Source organism: Podarcis melisellensis (genome assembly GCF_964234715.1).
Source record: "Podarcis melisellensis genome assembly, chromosome: 10".
In the NCBI taxonomy this organism is placed as follows: Eukaryota; Metazoa; Chordata; class Lepidosauria; order Squamata; family Lacertidae; genus Podarcis; species Podarcis melisellensis.
In genome coordinates, this window is record NC_138542.1 from 68,016,844 (window position 1) to 68,035,263 (window position 18,420).

Consider the following 18,420-nt stretch of genomic DNA (forward strand, 5'->3'; position numbering starts at 1 on the left):
TGGCATATTTTGTAGCAGCATGTCTATTTACAAATCGAAGCGAAACGAAAATTATCTCCTACTTAGCCATAAAAAGATTGATTAACCTTGTGTCCTTCCCTCCACAGTGGCTTAAAGAATGACTATAATAAAGAAACGTTCACCTTGAAGCATAAGATTGATGAGCAGATGTTCCCTTGTCGATTTATTAAGATAGGTAAATATATCCCTCCCCCCCAAGTATACATGCTACCAGTTTGCTAGTCTCTGTTCAGGCAGGTTACCCACCCAGTGGTGTTATAAAGGGGTTCTGCAATGCCCTTTGTCTTGGATGAATCTGCCGCTGGTGCGAAATGTGGTGTCTACCTTGTGTCAGGAGCAAATTCCCAGGGCCTTGTCTTTCTTTTTGAAGTCCTTACAATGCAGTTGGAGAGTGTGTTGTTTCAGCCTACAAACCTGCCATTGACTTGGGACTCGTGTCTTGGTGCATTCCTCTGCCTCTAGTGTGGCATATTAGCTGAGAGCATCCTGCTGGCATTATTGATGAAGGGTGTAAGGAAGACTCTTAATGCTGGGCTCGGTGTGTAAACTAGTCATAGATCCTCCATTTGCAGGGTGTGGACCAGGGGTCTGCATAGCTTTTGTGGCATGGGCTGGTTCATGGTCCCGCAGACGCTGCGGTGAACCGGAGGTGCACACGGATGTGCAAACACTATTTCCAGCGCTCCTTCTGGCACAGAGAAGGTGTGCGCAGCTTCTCATTGGCTGCAGGAACTTCCTGGGAAGCCGGCCAGCGTCACGGAAGGCGGTTCCCGCTCTGTTCTGTGCCAGTTTAGCGTGGTGCACGGGAGCCGACTGAGCGGGCGACGGGGGTCCATGGGCCGGTTAAACAACCCCCATGGGCCGCTTGTGGCCTATAGGCCTTAGGTTGCCGGCCCCTGGTGTGGACCCTTAACTAGAGTAACTAGAGCCATTTCTGGGATCCTGATGAATAAGAAGAGCCATGCTAGTAGAACAAAAGTTCTATTTCGTTCAGCACCTTGCTGTCTCCAGTGGCCAACCAGATGCCTCTCAGAAGCTCCCAACCAAGGCATTAAGCTATTATCAGAAGTTTGTCCTCGCCGTCTGATAGTCACTGCCACCAAACCTGGAAGATTCTGTATAACCACCATGGGTGATGGCTGTTTATAGGCCTATATTTCATTAACTTGATCAGTCTAAGCTAAGGGCTGTTGGCCGTATTTGGTGGCAGCACAGTTCCATGTATTAAATGAAAGCCATGTGAAGCAGTACTTCCTTTTGTCACTCCTGCATCTACTTGCCAGTATATAAATAGAATTTTTGTCAGCGTTATTGAGAGCACCTTGGTGGGCAGTGGCCACCAAGAGTGTCTTTCTAGTCATGCTTTGGTGTGTTTTTTAGGCCTCCTTAGAGATGGTCCTGGGCCAAAAGGTAGGAGGTGGGTTCAAATGTTAACAAGTATTAAGTGTTTTGGGCCTTTGGGTTAAAACCAGCCCCATGAACTCTGCCTGGAATGCTTTGGGGAAAGTGGTTCAAACTTTATAAAGTGTAGAAAACACTTAGAGTAAAAAAGTGCTATATAAACAACCCCTTCGGAAATTGCAGTTGAAAGACAGGGAATAAATATTGGATTGTAGCCAAAGGAGTTCTGCTCAGAGTAGACCCATTAAAATTAACTGAAGTTACTCATGTCCATTGATTTCAATGGGTCTGCTGTGAGGTTGACTAGCATTGGATACAGACCATTTAAAATAAATACTTAAACCAAGTACTTTTACTTTCCAAACATTGTCCTCAATTTATGGCAGCCTTCATTTTGGTCTAAAATAATGTGGTTGACCAAAATGCCAGTTGATGCTAGACTTGTATAAGAACAGGAATAACACCGTGAATTCTTGGCCCTCCTGTTTGAGTGGGGACAATTCTTGCAAATGGGTATCTGTCTTGGAATCTGTGGGATGCTGGGCAGCAATCTCTGGATTAAGTGAATTAGATCTGTTTAATAATAAAAAAGGACATTTGCTTTGCCTTATGCTCACTGGGTGGCCTTGCCTGTAAAACATTACAAGCTGGCAAGTTTTTTCCTAATCTGAGCTCATGTCCTGATTATGTTTGTTTTGCTTTAAAAGAATTTGCGCAACAGATGAGCAACTACACCCGTACTCTTGTTTTGCTTTAACTTCATTGATTACTTGGGTATTTTGCTCATTGATCTCCTTCTCATTTTAGAATCTTGATTCCCCCCCTTCCCCACTTTCACCCCTTATTCACACTTGCTTGAACGGTGAAGTTTTGTGTAGATAATCTAATAACAATAGATTTAGGGAAAGCAATATCTTGTGTGGAATAATGTCAGTATTTGCATGGAGGATACATATATGGGAAACAATAGTTTTCTCCCTTCCTGCACTCTCTCCACCCCCTTGCCAAAAAATCCACTCTAGTAATACACAGTATATTAGCCTTCCAGATGTTTTGGACTACAACTCAGAGCTACAATCTAAAACAACTGGAGGGCACCAGGTTGCAGTTGGGTGAAATAGGCAGATACAAGTGAAATAGCTTTGGAAAGAAATGGCCACTCTGAGTGGCGCCATCATTCTTTTGAGTTCTCTTTGGTCATCCGTTATTCTGGAATCCTGAATTGTGGAATCCTAGAACCAGGGCCATCTTGTTCAACTCCCTGCGATGCAGGAATCTCAACTAGATCATCCATGACAGATGGCTATCCAGCCTCTGCTTAAAGCCCTCCAAGGAATTGCAGCTGTCCACACTGCAAAGGTGCCTACACACTATGTTTTTGCAGCACCAAAGTGATCTCCATGGGCTGCAGGCCTGGGCAATGTGTGTGGAAGTCCTGGGCTACCCAGATGACAAGACCGATGTCTTGGCCTCATTGATGTGGTCCAAAGGAAAGCTGAGTAAGACGTTTAACACCAACTTAGCTGCAGGCGAAGCTGTCCCCGGGGTGTGGATGCTGTCGCATACCGACAATTTCTAGGAGCCACAGATGAGAGTTGAGTGCAGGCAGGGGGCCGGCTAATGGTGGATGAGCTACCCAGAAGGAGCACGCCATGTCCCCCACCAGAGATACTGCCCCTTCCTTAACACCCCCTATGCCTCCCCTACACACTAGTGACACAAATATAGCCTAGCAGTGCTGTGCCATACCAGCCCCAGCCCAGCCTGCCAGTTAACCATGATAGCTGAAGGAAGCATCCATGTTCAGGGACTGTACACTTTCGTGCCAGATGCCGGGTGCAAATGGGGAGAATTGCTGCTTTCATGCCCTGCTTTGGAGCTTAGAAGCATCTGTCTGGATGACACTGGCGCTGGAACACTCTGGTGAGATGGACCTTTGGGTCTGCTCCAGCAGAGCAGCTGTTAGGTTAAAAGAAACTGCGATACAGTGTCTGGAGGGGAGAGGTCAGGAAGGGGGAGTTGGTTATGGAGAAGGAGGTTCTAAAAGTATGACGGAATGGATGATTCTGTGCTCCGGCGCTGTGGATTGAAGATGGCAGGGTAGAGATGATCCAAGCTCGAAAAGACCCACTTGATTTTCCGTGGATCTGAAGGTGTTCTCAGCCCGTGACATTCACAGCACAGCCTGTAAGCTGTCTACGTGCAGTGCGTGGGCTGTACTGGGAACATGGCTCGTTAGCAGTCGCTCCGTCTGTTCTTTTCATTCCAGGCTCTTGGGTCTAAAATGCTAAGATGTAGGAAATGCCCTTTCTGTTAGCCACTTGCCACAGGCAAGCGTCTTTTAAGCAGCTGGTGTGAAAAGCCCCTTTTGATGTGAGCGCGTGAAGAGGAGTTCTGTGGAACTCAAAAGCTTGCTTTTGATTTTTAAGGTCGGCTAGTTCAGTCGGAGGGATTGCTGGGCTTGCATTGTGCTTCTCACTCTGTGGATATGATGTGACTGCAGAGGGACAATTTGCACATTACTGTAATCTCTGTGAAAGGGAAATTGTGGGGTACACACAATTTTGGGTACACACGAAGTGCATTGCAGGTGTTTTTCATGGCAGATACACTGTGTGATGGGGCTCTCATTCCACCCTGGAACCTTGATAATTATCCCTCTTTAATTGGATCTTTATCAGGGCTGATGTCTTGGAAAAACTACTATTGCCAGGATCCTTTCTTAGGGAATCATTGGCACTTAAAGCAGTCAGGCTTGTTGGGCAGAACACCAGACACTTAAGATTGCGGAACCAAGAATGCAGTCTAGAACGCTGTTAAATCTGGATTAGGGAAAAATCCATAGTGATGGGCGAGCTCTCCACTCTTACCTTATTGATAACTTTATGAAACATGAAAAGCGACCACTCTGGACCATTTTAACTGCACTTGCTTATTGCTGATCCATAGGCAAGATTTGTTTTTCGAAGTGCACCGCTTAATTTAATTCTAAGCTTCCATTTTTGGAGCTGGGAACCACTAGCTGCCAGAACTGGGAACTTGGCCAAGATGAGCTGAGTCAGTGGCCCTTTCCTTAGGTGCCACAGAAGTATTTTACTCAAAATGATCAAAGGCTGGTGTCAGGAATATAATTGCTTCCATACAAAACTGTGGCTGTGCGCCTTCATAGCTACTTTTCACACAGTACTGCAGCTCCATTATTTCAGATTTATGCAGAACCTCCAGGACAGGTGTCTAAATGATGTATTCTTCTAAATGCTAATGGCATTCATTGGGTTTCGTTTGTATTTTAACTGCTTGTGCATCTGCACATTCTAGACACCTATATTTTAATGACTGGAATCACAGGTCTCCTGGAGAGCTGGCTTTTCAAAGGATCCTCTCAAAAGATCTATCTGAATATTATTTTTTAAAAATCATTTCCTCCAAGGAACTCAGGCCCTTTTTACCTTGCATCATCTCTGTAGGGTAGGTGAGATTGAGACACGGTGACGGGCCGCTTCTAAAATTTGTAGTATTGTATTTCTTCTGCAATTTGAAAGTGTGCTTTATGGATCACAGTTTATCCACCATTCTGCATATTCTGCCTTTGGCCACAGGTACTCAAAAGCTTAATTTGACGCAGAGGCTTAGTTTCGGCACTTTAGGCTTTAAGCCTGGGGTGTGTTGCGAAGGGCAGTGTGTGCAGTTAGCCCAAGCAGAATCTGCACACCTGGAAGTAAAAGTTTTCCCAGGTGAGAGGATGTGACATTTTGAGCTTGTCTGTGGAAACTTTCAAGTAGTGCTCTGGCATCTAAGAGGTCTTGAGGATTGACTGGGTAGGGAGAGGGAGAGTGCTCAAACAGAAGTGGGTGGAAATCTAAAGAAATCATAGCTGGCACATATGGCTTCAGTACCCAGCATGTAGAAGGCAATTGCAGAATACAAATGGAATTCAGAGGCCCTGAGTGACTGTGGGATGTGCTCTATAGGACGGGGCAATGGATTTCTATCTTTTTCGTGGTAGGGAGTATGCACACAGGGCACAAACCTTTCAAAAGGGGATTGGGCTTGCATGCACAGGTCATATAACCCATTGTGACTGGGGCCTGTAGAGTGGCACTTGTTTTTACCATGGGAATCTATGACTGAGTTCACTGTATTTGATGCACATTTAAGTGGTGAATAGTGAGATGGACAATGCTGCCTTGCAGGCCACTTGTCTTCAGTTGCTTGGCTTGTACTGTGACTCTCAATTTTTGAGGGTCCCATGGATTCTGGTACCTCCTTCCCAGAGTGTGATAATGCAGTGGAACTGGGCTACACAAAAACAGTCCATGTTGTCCTCCTACTGTTTATGCACACTTAACAACTGTTGCACTGCCCTATTTTCTTTAACGGCCCAGTGATGCTTTTAAATTGTCTGGGAGGAATGATGGCAGACAAGCCAGTGCCTGCCTGCCACCTGCGGTCAATAGAAACCAGCATGCCAGTACATAATGTCTTTTTCTCCTTTCTTGTTATTCCTCAGTTCCGTTGCTGTCATGGGGCCCCAGCTTCAATTTTAGCATCTGGTACGTTGAACTTAACGGCATTGACGATCCGGATGTGGTGCAACCCTGCCTCAATTGGTACAGCAAGGTAGGCTGCAGAACTGCTGGAGGTTTTTGTGAGAGAAAGAAATTCAATTTTCTGGTTGGTGGATAAGTTACCCTGTTTGAATTCAAGCAGTCAACTATTGTATGACACTCGCAGCATCAATATCATTATTTCTATAGACATAGCTGTTTGACTTGGTGCTTTAGGTTTGGCCGTGTCTCTGTGAATCTGGGGAATGTGAAATGCTTTGGAAAAATAATCCTGCTTTTTGTGAGAAGCGTGAGCATTTCATAATGGAAGAACTTTGACTTTTGTGTGACAGCATATTTATAGCTTGCCTCAGTTCCAAAAGAAGGATATTATTTAATAAGAACAACAATGATAATGATATTATTGTCCTGGTTTGAACTTTCTGCAATTGAAAAAGATCCCGAGTACCTAGTATATTGGGGGGGGGGGGGAGGGAGAGGAAGCCTATACATGCAATCTCAGAAAGCTTTTGGCAGTCAGAGTAGACAGTAGTGGTTAGATAGACCAACACACTGCCTTGGTATAGGGAAGGTTCAAATATTTCTGCAGGTAGTTGATGGACGTATCTTTTTGCCCAGTTTTTCCTTGTCCCATAAAATAAGAGCCTGCTTGATATGTTTGAAACCCTTGATTCCTGTTTTATATTTCTCTAGTTTCGATTTTAGGCCGTATTTTTTAATGATACAGTTTTTAAAAATATTGTACACTGCTTGTAGATTTTTAAAACATTAAACAGTTTATAAATGCTTCCAAGCATGTGTAGTTAGGGCTGGTTTCTGAGCTGTCTGACAGTACAGAAGTTGCAATAATTGTTTTAGGATTAAAAATATGCATGATGAAAGCAGTATGGAACTTTTAAACTTCCTGGCTATTAGACACTACTGAGAGATCTTCCTTTCTGAGGGCCCTCGTGGTATAGCTGATAAAGTGGTTGATGTCAATGCAGGAGATACAGATCCAAATCCTCACTTGATCCTACCTTGCAAGGTAGTTGTGCAGATAAAATCGGTGCAGATCCATCAGCACTGCTGCTAAGCAGGTCTGAGCCTGATCAGCGCTTGGGTGTCTGTGACTGCCTGGTTCCCTGGTGGAAGGAAGGCAGGATATAAATGTAATTTTAAAAGTAGGTAACTAAATCAGTAAGAAGGCATATGTGTAAAATTAAAATTGGGCATTGCTTTCTCTCATCTGCTCCCAAGGGCTTAGGTAAAGGTAAAGGGACCCCTGACCATTAGGTCCAGTCATGGCTGACTCTGGGGTTGCGGCGCTCATCTCGCTTTATTGGCCGAGGGAGCCGGCATACAGCTTCTGGGTCATATGGCCAGCGTGACTAAGCCGCTTCTGGCGAACCAGAGCAGCGCACGGAAACGCCGTTTACCTTCCCGCTGGAGTGGTACCTATTTATCTACTTGCACTTCGTGCTTTCAAACTGCTAGGTTGGCAGGAGCAGGGACCGAGCAACGGGAGCTCACCCCGTCACGGGGATTCGAACCGCCGACCTTCTGATCGGCAAGTCCTAGGCTCTGTGGTTTAACCCACAGCGCCACCCGCGTCCCTTTTCCCAAGGGCTTAGGTCCCTGTTTAATCCAACCCAGTGCCGGAGGTATATCCTGCAGCATTTGGCTGGGAGATCCACAGTACAGTTCTCATAAATTTCCTTGTGTTCCAGTAGTACCGTGAACAGGAAGCCATTCGCCTCTGCCTGAAGCACTTTCGCCAGCACAACTACACAGAGGCCTTTGAGTCCCTGCAGAAGAAAACGAAGATTGCGCTGGAGCACCCCATGCTGACAGACCTTCACGACAAGCTAGTCCTGAAGGGCGACTTCAACGCCTGCGAAGAGTTGATAGAGAAAGCTGTGAATGGTAAGGGCAGAGCAGGGAGCAAGGCACGTTTTGAATTAGATTGGCAAATGAATGGACGTCTTGGCTCTAGCTGGGCTTTTTGGGGTCCTTTTATATTCTTGACCTCTGTAAGTCGTTAATGAAACAGGACCCCTCACCTTCCCAAGCTTCAGTCGAGGGCTGGGCAGTATATCAATAGATCGTCCAAAACCGGCTTGAAGACCATATCGTGATAGCGGTTTCATAATTTTTCACCTGGCAATATATTGCGAATCTTGATGTGTGTATGTGCACGCGTGCTGTGCAAAAGTCACAATGTGGGGAAAACCGTGAAGCCAGCCAATGCTTCTCTCAGTTCCTGCAACCCCTGTTAACTGCCACGTGCAGGGAGCATCGAATCACAAGAGCAAATATCACAATGCAGGAAAAACTGTGAAGCCATCAGTGGCGCTACATAGTTCCATCCTTATTTCAGACATTGTGATATATCAGTACATTGTGATGTTTAGCTGGTGATATATCATAGTGTTGAAAACCAGCTATCGCCCAGCCCTATGCCATTCAGATTGTTGGCAGTGCCAAACAATTGCAAGTTGCTTTGAGAGCCTTCTGAGTAAAAGAGGGATGAATGAAAATATGAATAATATAAATACAATCTTCTTTGCAGCTTGGCAGGCACCCAACCCAGAACGAACTTTAACAAACTCCCTACTTGCCCCGCTCATTCCCTAATGTGGCTACATGTCATGTCCATGGTGTCCAGAGTACTCATCATGTGTAAGCCTGGCTCTGGCTGACGCTGCAGCTGCCCTGGAGGCAAGCAGTTGACTCTGGAGGGAATAGTAGGGGAATGCAGAAAGGGAGTGGCTACCTTTCTGCATCCCTCTGTTGTTCTCCTGATCTTATCTTTCCTTTAACAGCCAATTGTCCCCTGGGGTTTGTGTGAGGGGAAGGAACAGGGATAATTAGCTGTTAAAGGAAAGATAAGATAAGCAGAGAAATAATGCATGAAAGAAGGTGGTTAGAGGCTCCTGTTTCCCTGCATGCTTGCCTGTGATCCCCTCTAGATTCCTCTGTCCTTCTCCTGGGGATTGCCATAGTTACTGGACCTGGCTTGCAGGTAGCTGCTTTTAATGTGACAAATGGAATGGGTAGCTGGGATCTTGGAGTTCTGGTGCAAGAGGAGCTGCACATTACTGACCCATCAGGGCACCTTGCCCCAGCTAGATTTATTGCCACAGAGCCCAGAGCATTTTGCCTTTGGGAAACAATTTCCAGATGCAGTGCCTCGGAGGGATGTGATGCTTACATTTACTGGTTGACCGTTGAGTCTGGAAAACAAGGGGGTAGCCTCCCCATCACAAGGGCGAACATTTTTGAAGCCTGCAAAATATAGTTCCCAGTAGGCATGGGTGTGTGCACAAGCATTTGGATTCCTATTCTTGGAGGTATGTGGCCTGGCCCATAACATCTCACTGTAATACAGTGGTACCTCGGGTTACAGACGCTTCAGGTTACAGACCCCGCTAACCCAGAAATAGTACCTCAGATTAAGAACTTTGCTTCAGGATGAGAACAGAAATCGTGCTCTGGCAGCGCGGCAGCAGCAGGAGGCCCCATTAGGTAAAGTGGTGCTTCAGGTTAAGAACAATTTGAGGTTTAGAATGGACCTCCAGAACGAATTAAGTACTTAACCTGAGGTACCACTGCACAGGAATAGGCAACCTAAGGCCCATGGGCTGGATGCGGCCCAATCCCCTTCTCAAACTGGCCCATGGACGTCTGGGAATCAGCGTGTTTTTACATGAGAATAATGTGTCATTTTATTTAAAATGCATCTTTGGGTTATTTGTGGGGCCTACCTGGTATTTCTACCTGAGTAGAATGTGTGCTTTTATTTAAAATGTGTCTCTGGGTTGTCTGTGGGGCATAGGAATTTGTTCATTATTTTAAAAATTTCAAAATATAGTCCGGTCCACCACATGGTCTGAGGGACAGTGGACCGGCTGAAAAAGGTTGCTGACCCCTGCTGTAATATATGCTATTGGCTGGCCACTTGTATCATGTGACTTATTCAACTTATTCCTGGTCACACAGGTCAGGAAGCCTAAGCTAGCTTAGCAGTGTTGACTGCAGCCTTTTGGGTTTCAGGGCTGCTACCAAATGACAGATGTCTCCTTCCCTCCCCTCTCTGGTTAAGGAGCAGTGGGTGGCGCGCCAGGGACAGGAGCATGAAACAGTCTCCCCAGTGAGAGTGCTCAGCTTGCCTCGGAGTGAACTTTAACCAAAGAAGTGTTTGTCAGTGGCTGGGACTGAGCCCAGGGATGCTTTTTCCACAGGTGAATCCCTCAACTGCATGAGCTAAACCCAGGGCAAAGAATGAGGCAGCTGTTTACCTGCTGGCAAAACCTGGGGCAGTTCATACATAAATACCTCCTTGTGGCTACGTGCTTCCTTGAAGATCTTACCGGGATGCCAAAGCACTAGTTTTCTTACCAAGTCCTCCTCCTCCAGGGAGTTTCTCAAGTTCCCTGGGCCTGCATTTCCCCCTTGCCTTACCTGGCCAAAGCAGAAATGAAGCTTTCTGGAAAACTAAACTGCTGGCTTTTGTACACATGGCTTGGAAATGGGTTTGGGCTTGCACTTGTGCTTGAAAGTGCCACATGTTTATTTTTCTCACAATATTGCAGAGGGAGCTTGATTGGGTGGAGAGAAGCGTTGAGGAACCCAGGGCTAGAGCTGGCTGTAGCCGGGACCAGTCCATGGCAGGCTGACACCCCTGCATCCAGATAATGTGTTTTCAGTGTCTGTTGGCCATCAGCCACGCATGCTTCCTCACTCCCCCTCCCCTCCGGTGTCTTCTGAAATTCTCAGAAAATGTGCAGATGGAAACTCAGGCAGCTGCCGGACTTCCTCTTGGAAATAATAATAAAAAAAGGTTTCCCTGAAACTCAGCTGTTTCGCAGCCGGGGCTTAAATACCTCATATTTGGATTCATTCCTAGAGCTTCCAGGCAGCCTATATTCTGGCTAGCTCTCAAGAAAGTTCAGTCATATGGTGGAACTGCCAAATGCAGGGTTACCTTAATGGTCTTGCTTGGAAGCGCCTCCAGATGCAGGCACCAAGCGATCCAAATAATTCATCTCGCCAGAGCTGCAAAAACTTGTAAATTCACCAACACCCACCTGCTCCTGCCCCTGAGTCAAGACTCTGTTTGGATGCCTTCTTGCCCATCTCCGATGACTGCGTATCTGTTGGCAGAGGACTGCTAGGGGCTGATTCTGATGCAATGCTTTCCCTTTCCCAGGTAATACATGTGGAAAGCGTACATCTGAATGACCGTTTCCTAGGCTTTTGTAAGAGAGGTTGGTCCCCATGACTAGACAGGAAGTTAGTATCTTCTTAGCCAGCTAAAGCCAGGGGTGCTTTCACCAATTCCCCACATGGATGCTCATCTGACGTATGAAAGAATTATCTAAATTGGTTATAGGCAGTCCTTTTTTAAAAAGGGAGCTTATGCTGTTTGGGGAATGTGGGTATTGATTACAAAGTGATGATAATAGGGGAGACAGCTGGGTCCTGGCAACCGGTTGCAACAGGCTCCATCTTTTCCTTAGCTTGCCACAAGTGTTTGGGTGCTCTAAGAGGTAGGGTTTATTGAGTCAGGCAAGTGTTGAGGAGGTGCCTTTGGATAGGCATAGAGGATTGACACAAAGGACACGAGGGGTCTGGAGGTTTCTGTAGTGGCTCCCTGTCTGTGGAATGCTGTCCTCAGGTGGGGCTCACCTGGCAACTATACACCTTTAGGTGCCAGGCAGAAATGTTCCTCTCTAACCAGACCCTGTGCCGATAGACATCCAATGCCCTTTTAAAATGAGTTTTTGTTTTTATTACGTATTTTGTCTTTGCATTGTGATTTTATGTTGTGACCACCTTGAGATCTGCGGGTACAGGGCATTATACAAATTTAATTAAAAGAAGAAGAAGAAGAAATAAAATAGCCTTCATGATCCATAAGAAAACAAATCCCAGTTGGGCAATATATTTGCCGAAATCTTTAGTTCTAATAAAGTATGGCAGGCTTTCAAGTTCTCCAGAACACTTCCATCAGGAAAGATGTTACACAATGCAAGCAGTGAGGAGGACAAGGAAAAACAACATGCAACAATTAGCTTTGAGGTCAACTTGCAAGCTCTGTTTCAAGATGGAGATTGCTGGCTGAATAAGACTCAGATATCAGGTTGCACAACTAGTATTCTGGGCATAAAGAGGAAATGGCTGCTTCCCATCTCTTGAGAAATCATAAAGTCTGGTTTGTAACCCAGATCTGTGTCAAACCTTAAAAAAAAACCCCTGCACAGGTTCCTGGGATAGGCAGATAGCAGAAATAAAGAGGAATGTGGCTGCCTTTATTTTAACAAAGGAGCCATACTTTAATTTACCAGGCTGCAATTTAGTTAGTTCCAATAAAGGAGGGGTAGAAAACCTCCAGACATTGCTGGTCTGTAGCTCCCATCATTCCTGACCATTGGTCATGCTGGTTGGGGCTGGTGGGAGTTGGATAACATCTGGAGGGCCACAGGCTAGCCATCTCTGCAATAGACATATTGACCAGCTGGGGAAAGTGGTGAGAGTTAGTGGGAATACTCTATTGTCTATGAAGCAGAGGTAGAACAATAGAATTGTAGAGTTGGACGGGGTCGCAAGGGTCATCTAGTTCAACCCCCAGCAATGCAGGAATCCTTTGCCCAACTTGGGGCTCAAACCACCCTAATGCTCTAATGACTGAGCTATAGTTTTGTATAAGCCTATGGCATCTGGTATTCCCAGGCAGTCTCCCATTCAAGTACTAACCAGGCCTGACCCTGCTTAGCTTCCAAGATCAGATGAGATATCAAGTCTGTTCAGGGTAGTATTTTGACATAGGGGCTGCAACTTTTCTGTATTCTGGCTTTGGTAGCAATGTGGGACGGTCAGGGAGCTGTGTCTACCCCACTCTTGGACTGGTTAAAGGGGAGAACTGGCTCTGATGTAGACTTAACACATCATCTGTGACCCCCCTGGCCTTCATTTCTTCCCTGGGTCCCAGTCCCACTTTGTGTCTGTGAGGCTTGGTAAGGTCACACTGCCCCTGAACTCTCCACTTTGTAATGGGAGAACAAGCCTTGAACTGTTTCAAGCTGCTATCGGGTCAGTGATTTTGCCTTTCTGAGCCTGCCAAACATCTGTTTCCAGCTCAGTTATGTGTACGCTCTTGAAAAGGCTGCAGTGCATTGTGAAATGCTCGGTTAGCAGCAAGCTAAATTTATTTAGAACTGAAAGAATTGCTCTGCTTCTTGAGAAAATATGTGCTTGGTCTCAAAGTGGTAGGCAAGCAAGTTGCTACTTGAGGAACTCTCCTTATGTCGTGGAAGCTGGATAAGGGGGCATTTCTTTGCTATTTCTCCTCAGTTCCCGGCCTAGAGCCCCTTCCCCAACCTGGTGCCCTCCAGATGCTGCTGGACTACAACTCCCATCATCCCTGACTATTGGTGATGCTGTCAATGGCCAATGGGAGTTGTAGTCTGGAGCATCAGGAGACCATCAAGTAGGGATGCTGGTCAGGGCTGAATAGGACACAGTCTTTTGGGTGGGTGGGGGCGTCAGATGTTGGAGATCTGTGGAATGAGCTAGATTAGCAGGAGAGTCTTTCAGAACTGGAGGGCTGTAGCTTGGCAGTACAGCATCTTCAACCATTCCTCATAGTGCTTGGTTTCCTTGATCATCTTGGTCACCCCCTCTGCACACCTTCCAGCTTGTCAACATTCTTCTTAAATTTTGGTGCCATGGATGAAACCCATCCATGGGGTGGCTTGCACAGTTTCCCCCCCTCCTGCCCTTAGCTTCAAGATGTATGCTGGGATACTTGCAGTTTCTCCAGCTAGAGGTCTCCTCTAGCCATTCTTTTCTCTTAGCTCCTTTCTATCACTTGAGTTAAAGGTAGGCAACAGCCTGCTTAAAAGAAATAATGAAGAGCGTTGGTAGGTCATTTGTGCACATCCCAGAAATCCCCAGCTCTGAAGCCAAGCCACTTCAAGAGGCACCAGTGGCCCTTCTGTCAAATGAACATGCAGTGTCCCAGCAAGGTACATTTTGCAAAGCACCTAAAAGCCCCAATCCTGGCACCAGCTCCCTTAAGTAACCGTCTGTTCCCAATTGCTGCTGCTGAGGGCTTTGGAGACATGTTTTGGTAACCAAGCCGGTTGAGAACTGTTTCTAAAGCCTTATTCTAAGCCTTATTTCTAAACCACTGTTTTGTTATAAGTGGACGATGGCCCTTGGTGCAGGAGACGGAGGAATCCAGTGCACTGCGGTGGCATTTTTCCTTGCGCGGTTTGGCAGCGAGAGGAATGGGAGGAGAGGGGTCAGGTGCTTTCTACAAGATTGAACCAACTCACCCTCCCTCCCTCCCCTGGCCAGTGCCAGCTCAAAACAAGCCTTTGTTGGTGTTTAGCACAAGGAGATTGAAAGCGGAGCGGCTGCCAAGGGAGAAATATTTCTGGGAAGAAGCCTGGAAGAACTCCAGGCCCAGCATCCTGCGCAAGAGAAGCCGGGTTATAAGGAAGTCACAAACACAGCTGGAGGCGGGAGAGCGTTGTATGTGACACAAGTCATCCTGGGGGGTGTTGATTGGAGACCCGACCCTTTAAAAAAGCACCATGCTGCGTTTTGGTCTTAGGAGCTGCCAGGGGACTTCTGCAGGCATGAGATGCAAAGGCTTTTGCACTTCGAAGCATTCTCATCCACCCTTAAAACAAGGACAGGATCCAGCCTGCCTGAGCAGGAGCACACATTCTGACATCCTGAGCCGCTAGCGATGCTCTCCAGCAGCTTCTCTGGCTGAACTCCCCTCCTGTCTCCACATAGTGAGCTCTATCCTGGTCAAAGGGTATTCTTACTGTTGCCATTTAATTATAGGCTGCTTTTCAGCCCAGAAGCCACCAAAGTGATGAGCAGCTGATTAAAAGGAAATATGCAACGGGTGCAATAAAACACCATAAATCAGGGGTGGAGAAACTCAACCCTTGAGGCCCAATGTGGTCCTCCAAGCCTCTCTTTCTGCGCCTTAGGACTGCCTCCAGTCATGCCCCCTCTCCAGAAAACCACTAAGTTTGGCTCCCCATCTTTTCTGAGGAGTTAATATCCTTCTTACGTGACGTGTTTGATTGTGAGTGATGACACTTGGTGGTTTTGCCCAATATCTGTAACCAAGATTTCTGCTCTAAAATGCTCAAGGTGCCTTTTGATCAGTTTTTAATCAATACTATTTACTTTATAAAGGTATAGTATTTAGCACAGTTTATTAAATTATTATTTTTTAAAGTGATGTTTTCTGTGAAGTGTCTGGCTGCTGACATTTTCTCCTTTTTTTGTTTCCCCCACTAAAAACAGATGGCTTGTTCAACCAGTACATCAGTCAGCAGGAATACAAACCACGGTGGGGTCAGATAATCCCCAAAAGCACCAAAGGTGAGACAATTGGATTCGCTGCAACGCAGTCTGTAGCAGGCTATTCCTGGACGATCTTAAGAAGTTAGTGCAGAATGTGTAAGAATCATGGTCCAAACAGGAGCTGACCGCAGGGATTTTAATGCTTTCTTTCACTGGCTGTATGTGAACTTCAGATCCCATAAAGGTAAAGGGACCCCTGACCATTAGGTCCAGTCGCGGACGACTCTGGGGTTGCGGCACTCATCTCGCTTTATTGGCTGAGGGAGCCAGCGTACAGCTTCCTGGTCATGTGGCCAGCATGACTAAGCCGCTTCTGGCAAACCAGAGCAGCGCCGTTTACTTTCCTGCCGGAGTGGTACCTATTTATCTACTTGCACTGGCATGCTTTTGAACTGCTAGGTTGGCAGGAGCAGGGACTGAGCAACGGGAGCTCACCCCCCCCCGTGGGAATTCGAACCGCTGACCTTCTGATTGGCAAGCCCTAGGCTCTATGGTTTAGGCCGCAGCGCCACCCACGTCCCTCAGATCCCATAAGGTCATGAAAATAATATAGTGACCTGGTCAGTGAGAATACCCTCCACCCTTTTCATTTCTGCTTGTTTTCAAAAGAGGAAAATGTCCTTTCAAGATGCACATATTTCACATGGGGTTGATGGGGGAAAAAGTTGCATTATTATCCCAACCCTAATTCCCCAGGCTCTCAGGGTGGCATACACGGTCTTCTCAAGTTATCCCTGCAGCAATCTGGGGAGGGACTAACTCAAAGCTATCCAATAACTTTGAATCCAAGTAGAAATTCAAACCTAAGTCTCCCCAGTCTCATTCCAACACTCTAGCCAGTACAGTGTATCGTGTTGGATTTCAGCATTCTGTTTTGACGCCTGCATGTTTTGTGTTACAATAGCCAGTGCTGTCGTTTTCATTCTTGGAATTATGTAAGTTTGCGCATCTTGAATGCAGTTAAATATGTGCATCGGGAAACTCACAACCATGTAGAATAATGAGGATTTCTCTCCCTTAAACTTGAACAAGGTGATGGCGAGGACAGCAGGCCTGGAATGAGAGGCGGCCATCAAATGGTCATTGACGTGCAGACAGGTGAGCAGCCTTTAGTTTTTTGTTTTCTTTTTAAAAACAAAACTAGAATTGTTTTTTGCATCTGGCTATAGTTCTGTGGATGACCTTATTTCAAGGTTCAGCTTAAACTGTTGAGAAACCAGCGAAAGGTTGCAAAAGGAGGACCATTGCTGAATTAGGCAGGGAGCTTTTGACCTCAGCTCCTTCCCCTTCCAGTGCAGTGGAGCAGACGGATGTGTTTAACTGGAGGAACGCAACATGATCACAGACCAGAAGCAGATTCACTTAAAACAAAATTGTTCTGCACCATGCAATGTTAGGATCAGGCTCTTGGGGCTGGAGTTCTCAGGACCTGTCTTACTCAGACCCGCCTAGTTTTGCAGCCTGAATAATTGCCAGGAGTCTTGCATAGCTGCATGGGAACTCCACTCAGACTTGGCACCAGAGGTTTCCAACCTTTCCCATGTGAGGCAGTTGGTTTAGCTCCACTAGGCTTCCTCTGCCTGTCTCTTCCTCCTTTCTTCCTGACCCTTCTCTCTGCTCGCCTACATACCTCGTTTGCCTGGCCTACCGAATCTTCATACATCTACAACCCTGGCTGGTGGGTAGGACTGTGCCCATCTGATCCTAACCTGGAGTGTCCTGATTTTGGCTGCTTGATGGCCTGTGATTTTTGAGCTTTCCCTCTGTCAAGACAGGTGTGTTTGGGGCTTCACTCCAGAGACTGATTCAGGTTCATTGTTCCAGGGATCAGTGTGTCATCCCTTGCCCAGTGTACAAAGCAGTCATATTCCGGGCTTGGTTTAACTGGTTATTTTTTAATTTGGTGGATCAATTGAGGAGCCCCTAAGGGTCAGGGAAGGCTGGCTGCCTTTGCTTGAGGTTTCTGCGACTGCTTCGGCCAGAGACGTGATGTCACCGAGTGGGGTGGACATTGGCTGAGGACCAAGAGAAAGTTCTCTTTGAGGTCCTTGGCGGATGGGGTTTTTGCTTGGTGCTTTGGGGTCTCATTGCTGGGAGGAAACCTTTCTGCTGGGGAGATTGACTAATGGTCTGCACTTATTTTTTGCTTTCCATTACCTCAGCCATGATAAACATTTTTTTAGTGAATCCCAATTTTCTTTGGTGCTTGCATAAATAGCACTCCTATTGGGTGATTTCAGATCACCCAAATATGTTTTGGTATTCCTGAGCCATCTGTTTAAGAGGTTGCTCTGAAATAGACTCACTCACCCTTCTTGTTTTCATTGAACACTGAAGACTTTATTCAACCTTAGCTGCAATTTTTCAGGTCACTGTGGTCATACCAGCTCCCCAGTTTTGTAACCTGTTATAAGGGCTTCGAGGAAAGTAAAAAGTAAATAAATCTCTGAATAGAAAAGCTATTTCATTCTGAAGTACAGCTTGCTTGCTTTTAACCTCTACCAGAGAGTTTTCAGGGTAGATGCATGTGTACAAGGAATGCTGAATTAAGAGAAATGACCTAAAATACGAAAAGTACGAAAAATACGAATTAAGAGAAATGACCTTTAAAATACTAAAGTATTTCAGGCTGCGTTTGGGCTAAAATGATGGCCTGGATTTTTAAACTTTGGCTGCTCTCTGTTAAAAATTGTAAGCATTCTTTCATAGGGTCTAGATTCGGAATGGTCTTATACTGCTGCTTCAGTTTTAACTTTTTAGATACTGGTTTAGATACTGATTCTAAGCTACCTTGGACAAACTTTTGTTTCGAAAGGCAGCCTATAAACCCTATAAATAAATGAAAGACAACTTTAAAGCAATCCAAGGCCTTTCTGGTTATATATATGCCTCCTAACCGTTCCTCCTCATTTTCTTTCCTCCCTCGTGGTTTGTTTTGTTAGTTCATAGTATTTTGTGTGGGGACATTGTTTTATCATTTTTGTACAGCTTCTAGTTAACAGCCACATAATAAATAATAGTTATACCGTTAAATGCCAGAGGGATTGTTAATGCA

General features: G+C 46.0%; 2 protein-coding genes across 2 annotated transcripts in view; one reads left to right on the top strand and one right to left on the bottom strand.

Annotated features, from left to right (window-relative positions):
- LOC309378777 (endonuclease domain-containing 1 protein-like) overlaps nucleotides 1–18,420 on the bottom strand; it is a 402,039-nt gene that overhangs the window by 209,358 nt on the left and 174,261 nt on the right. The gene's annotated exons all lie outside the window — the stretch shown is intronic.
- Nucleotides 1–18,420, top strand: part of MKLN1 (muskelin 1) — a 90,604-nt gene that overhangs the window by 24,629 nt on the left and 47,555 nt on the right. Inside the window, exons 4-8 of the mRNA XM_081927546.1 lie at nucleotides 108–196; nucleotides 5,933–6,042; nucleotides 7,703–7,895; nucleotides 15,306–15,383; nucleotides 16,398–16,463. Of these exons, the coding sequence (XP_081783672.1) occupies nucleotides 108–196; nucleotides 5,933–6,042; nucleotides 7,703–7,895; nucleotides 15,306–15,383; nucleotides 16,398–16,463 (536 nt within the window). The remainder of the gene's footprint in view (nucleotides 1–107; nucleotides 197–5,932; nucleotides 6,043–7,702; nucleotides 7,896–15,305; nucleotides 15,384–16,397; nucleotides 16,464–18,420) is intronic.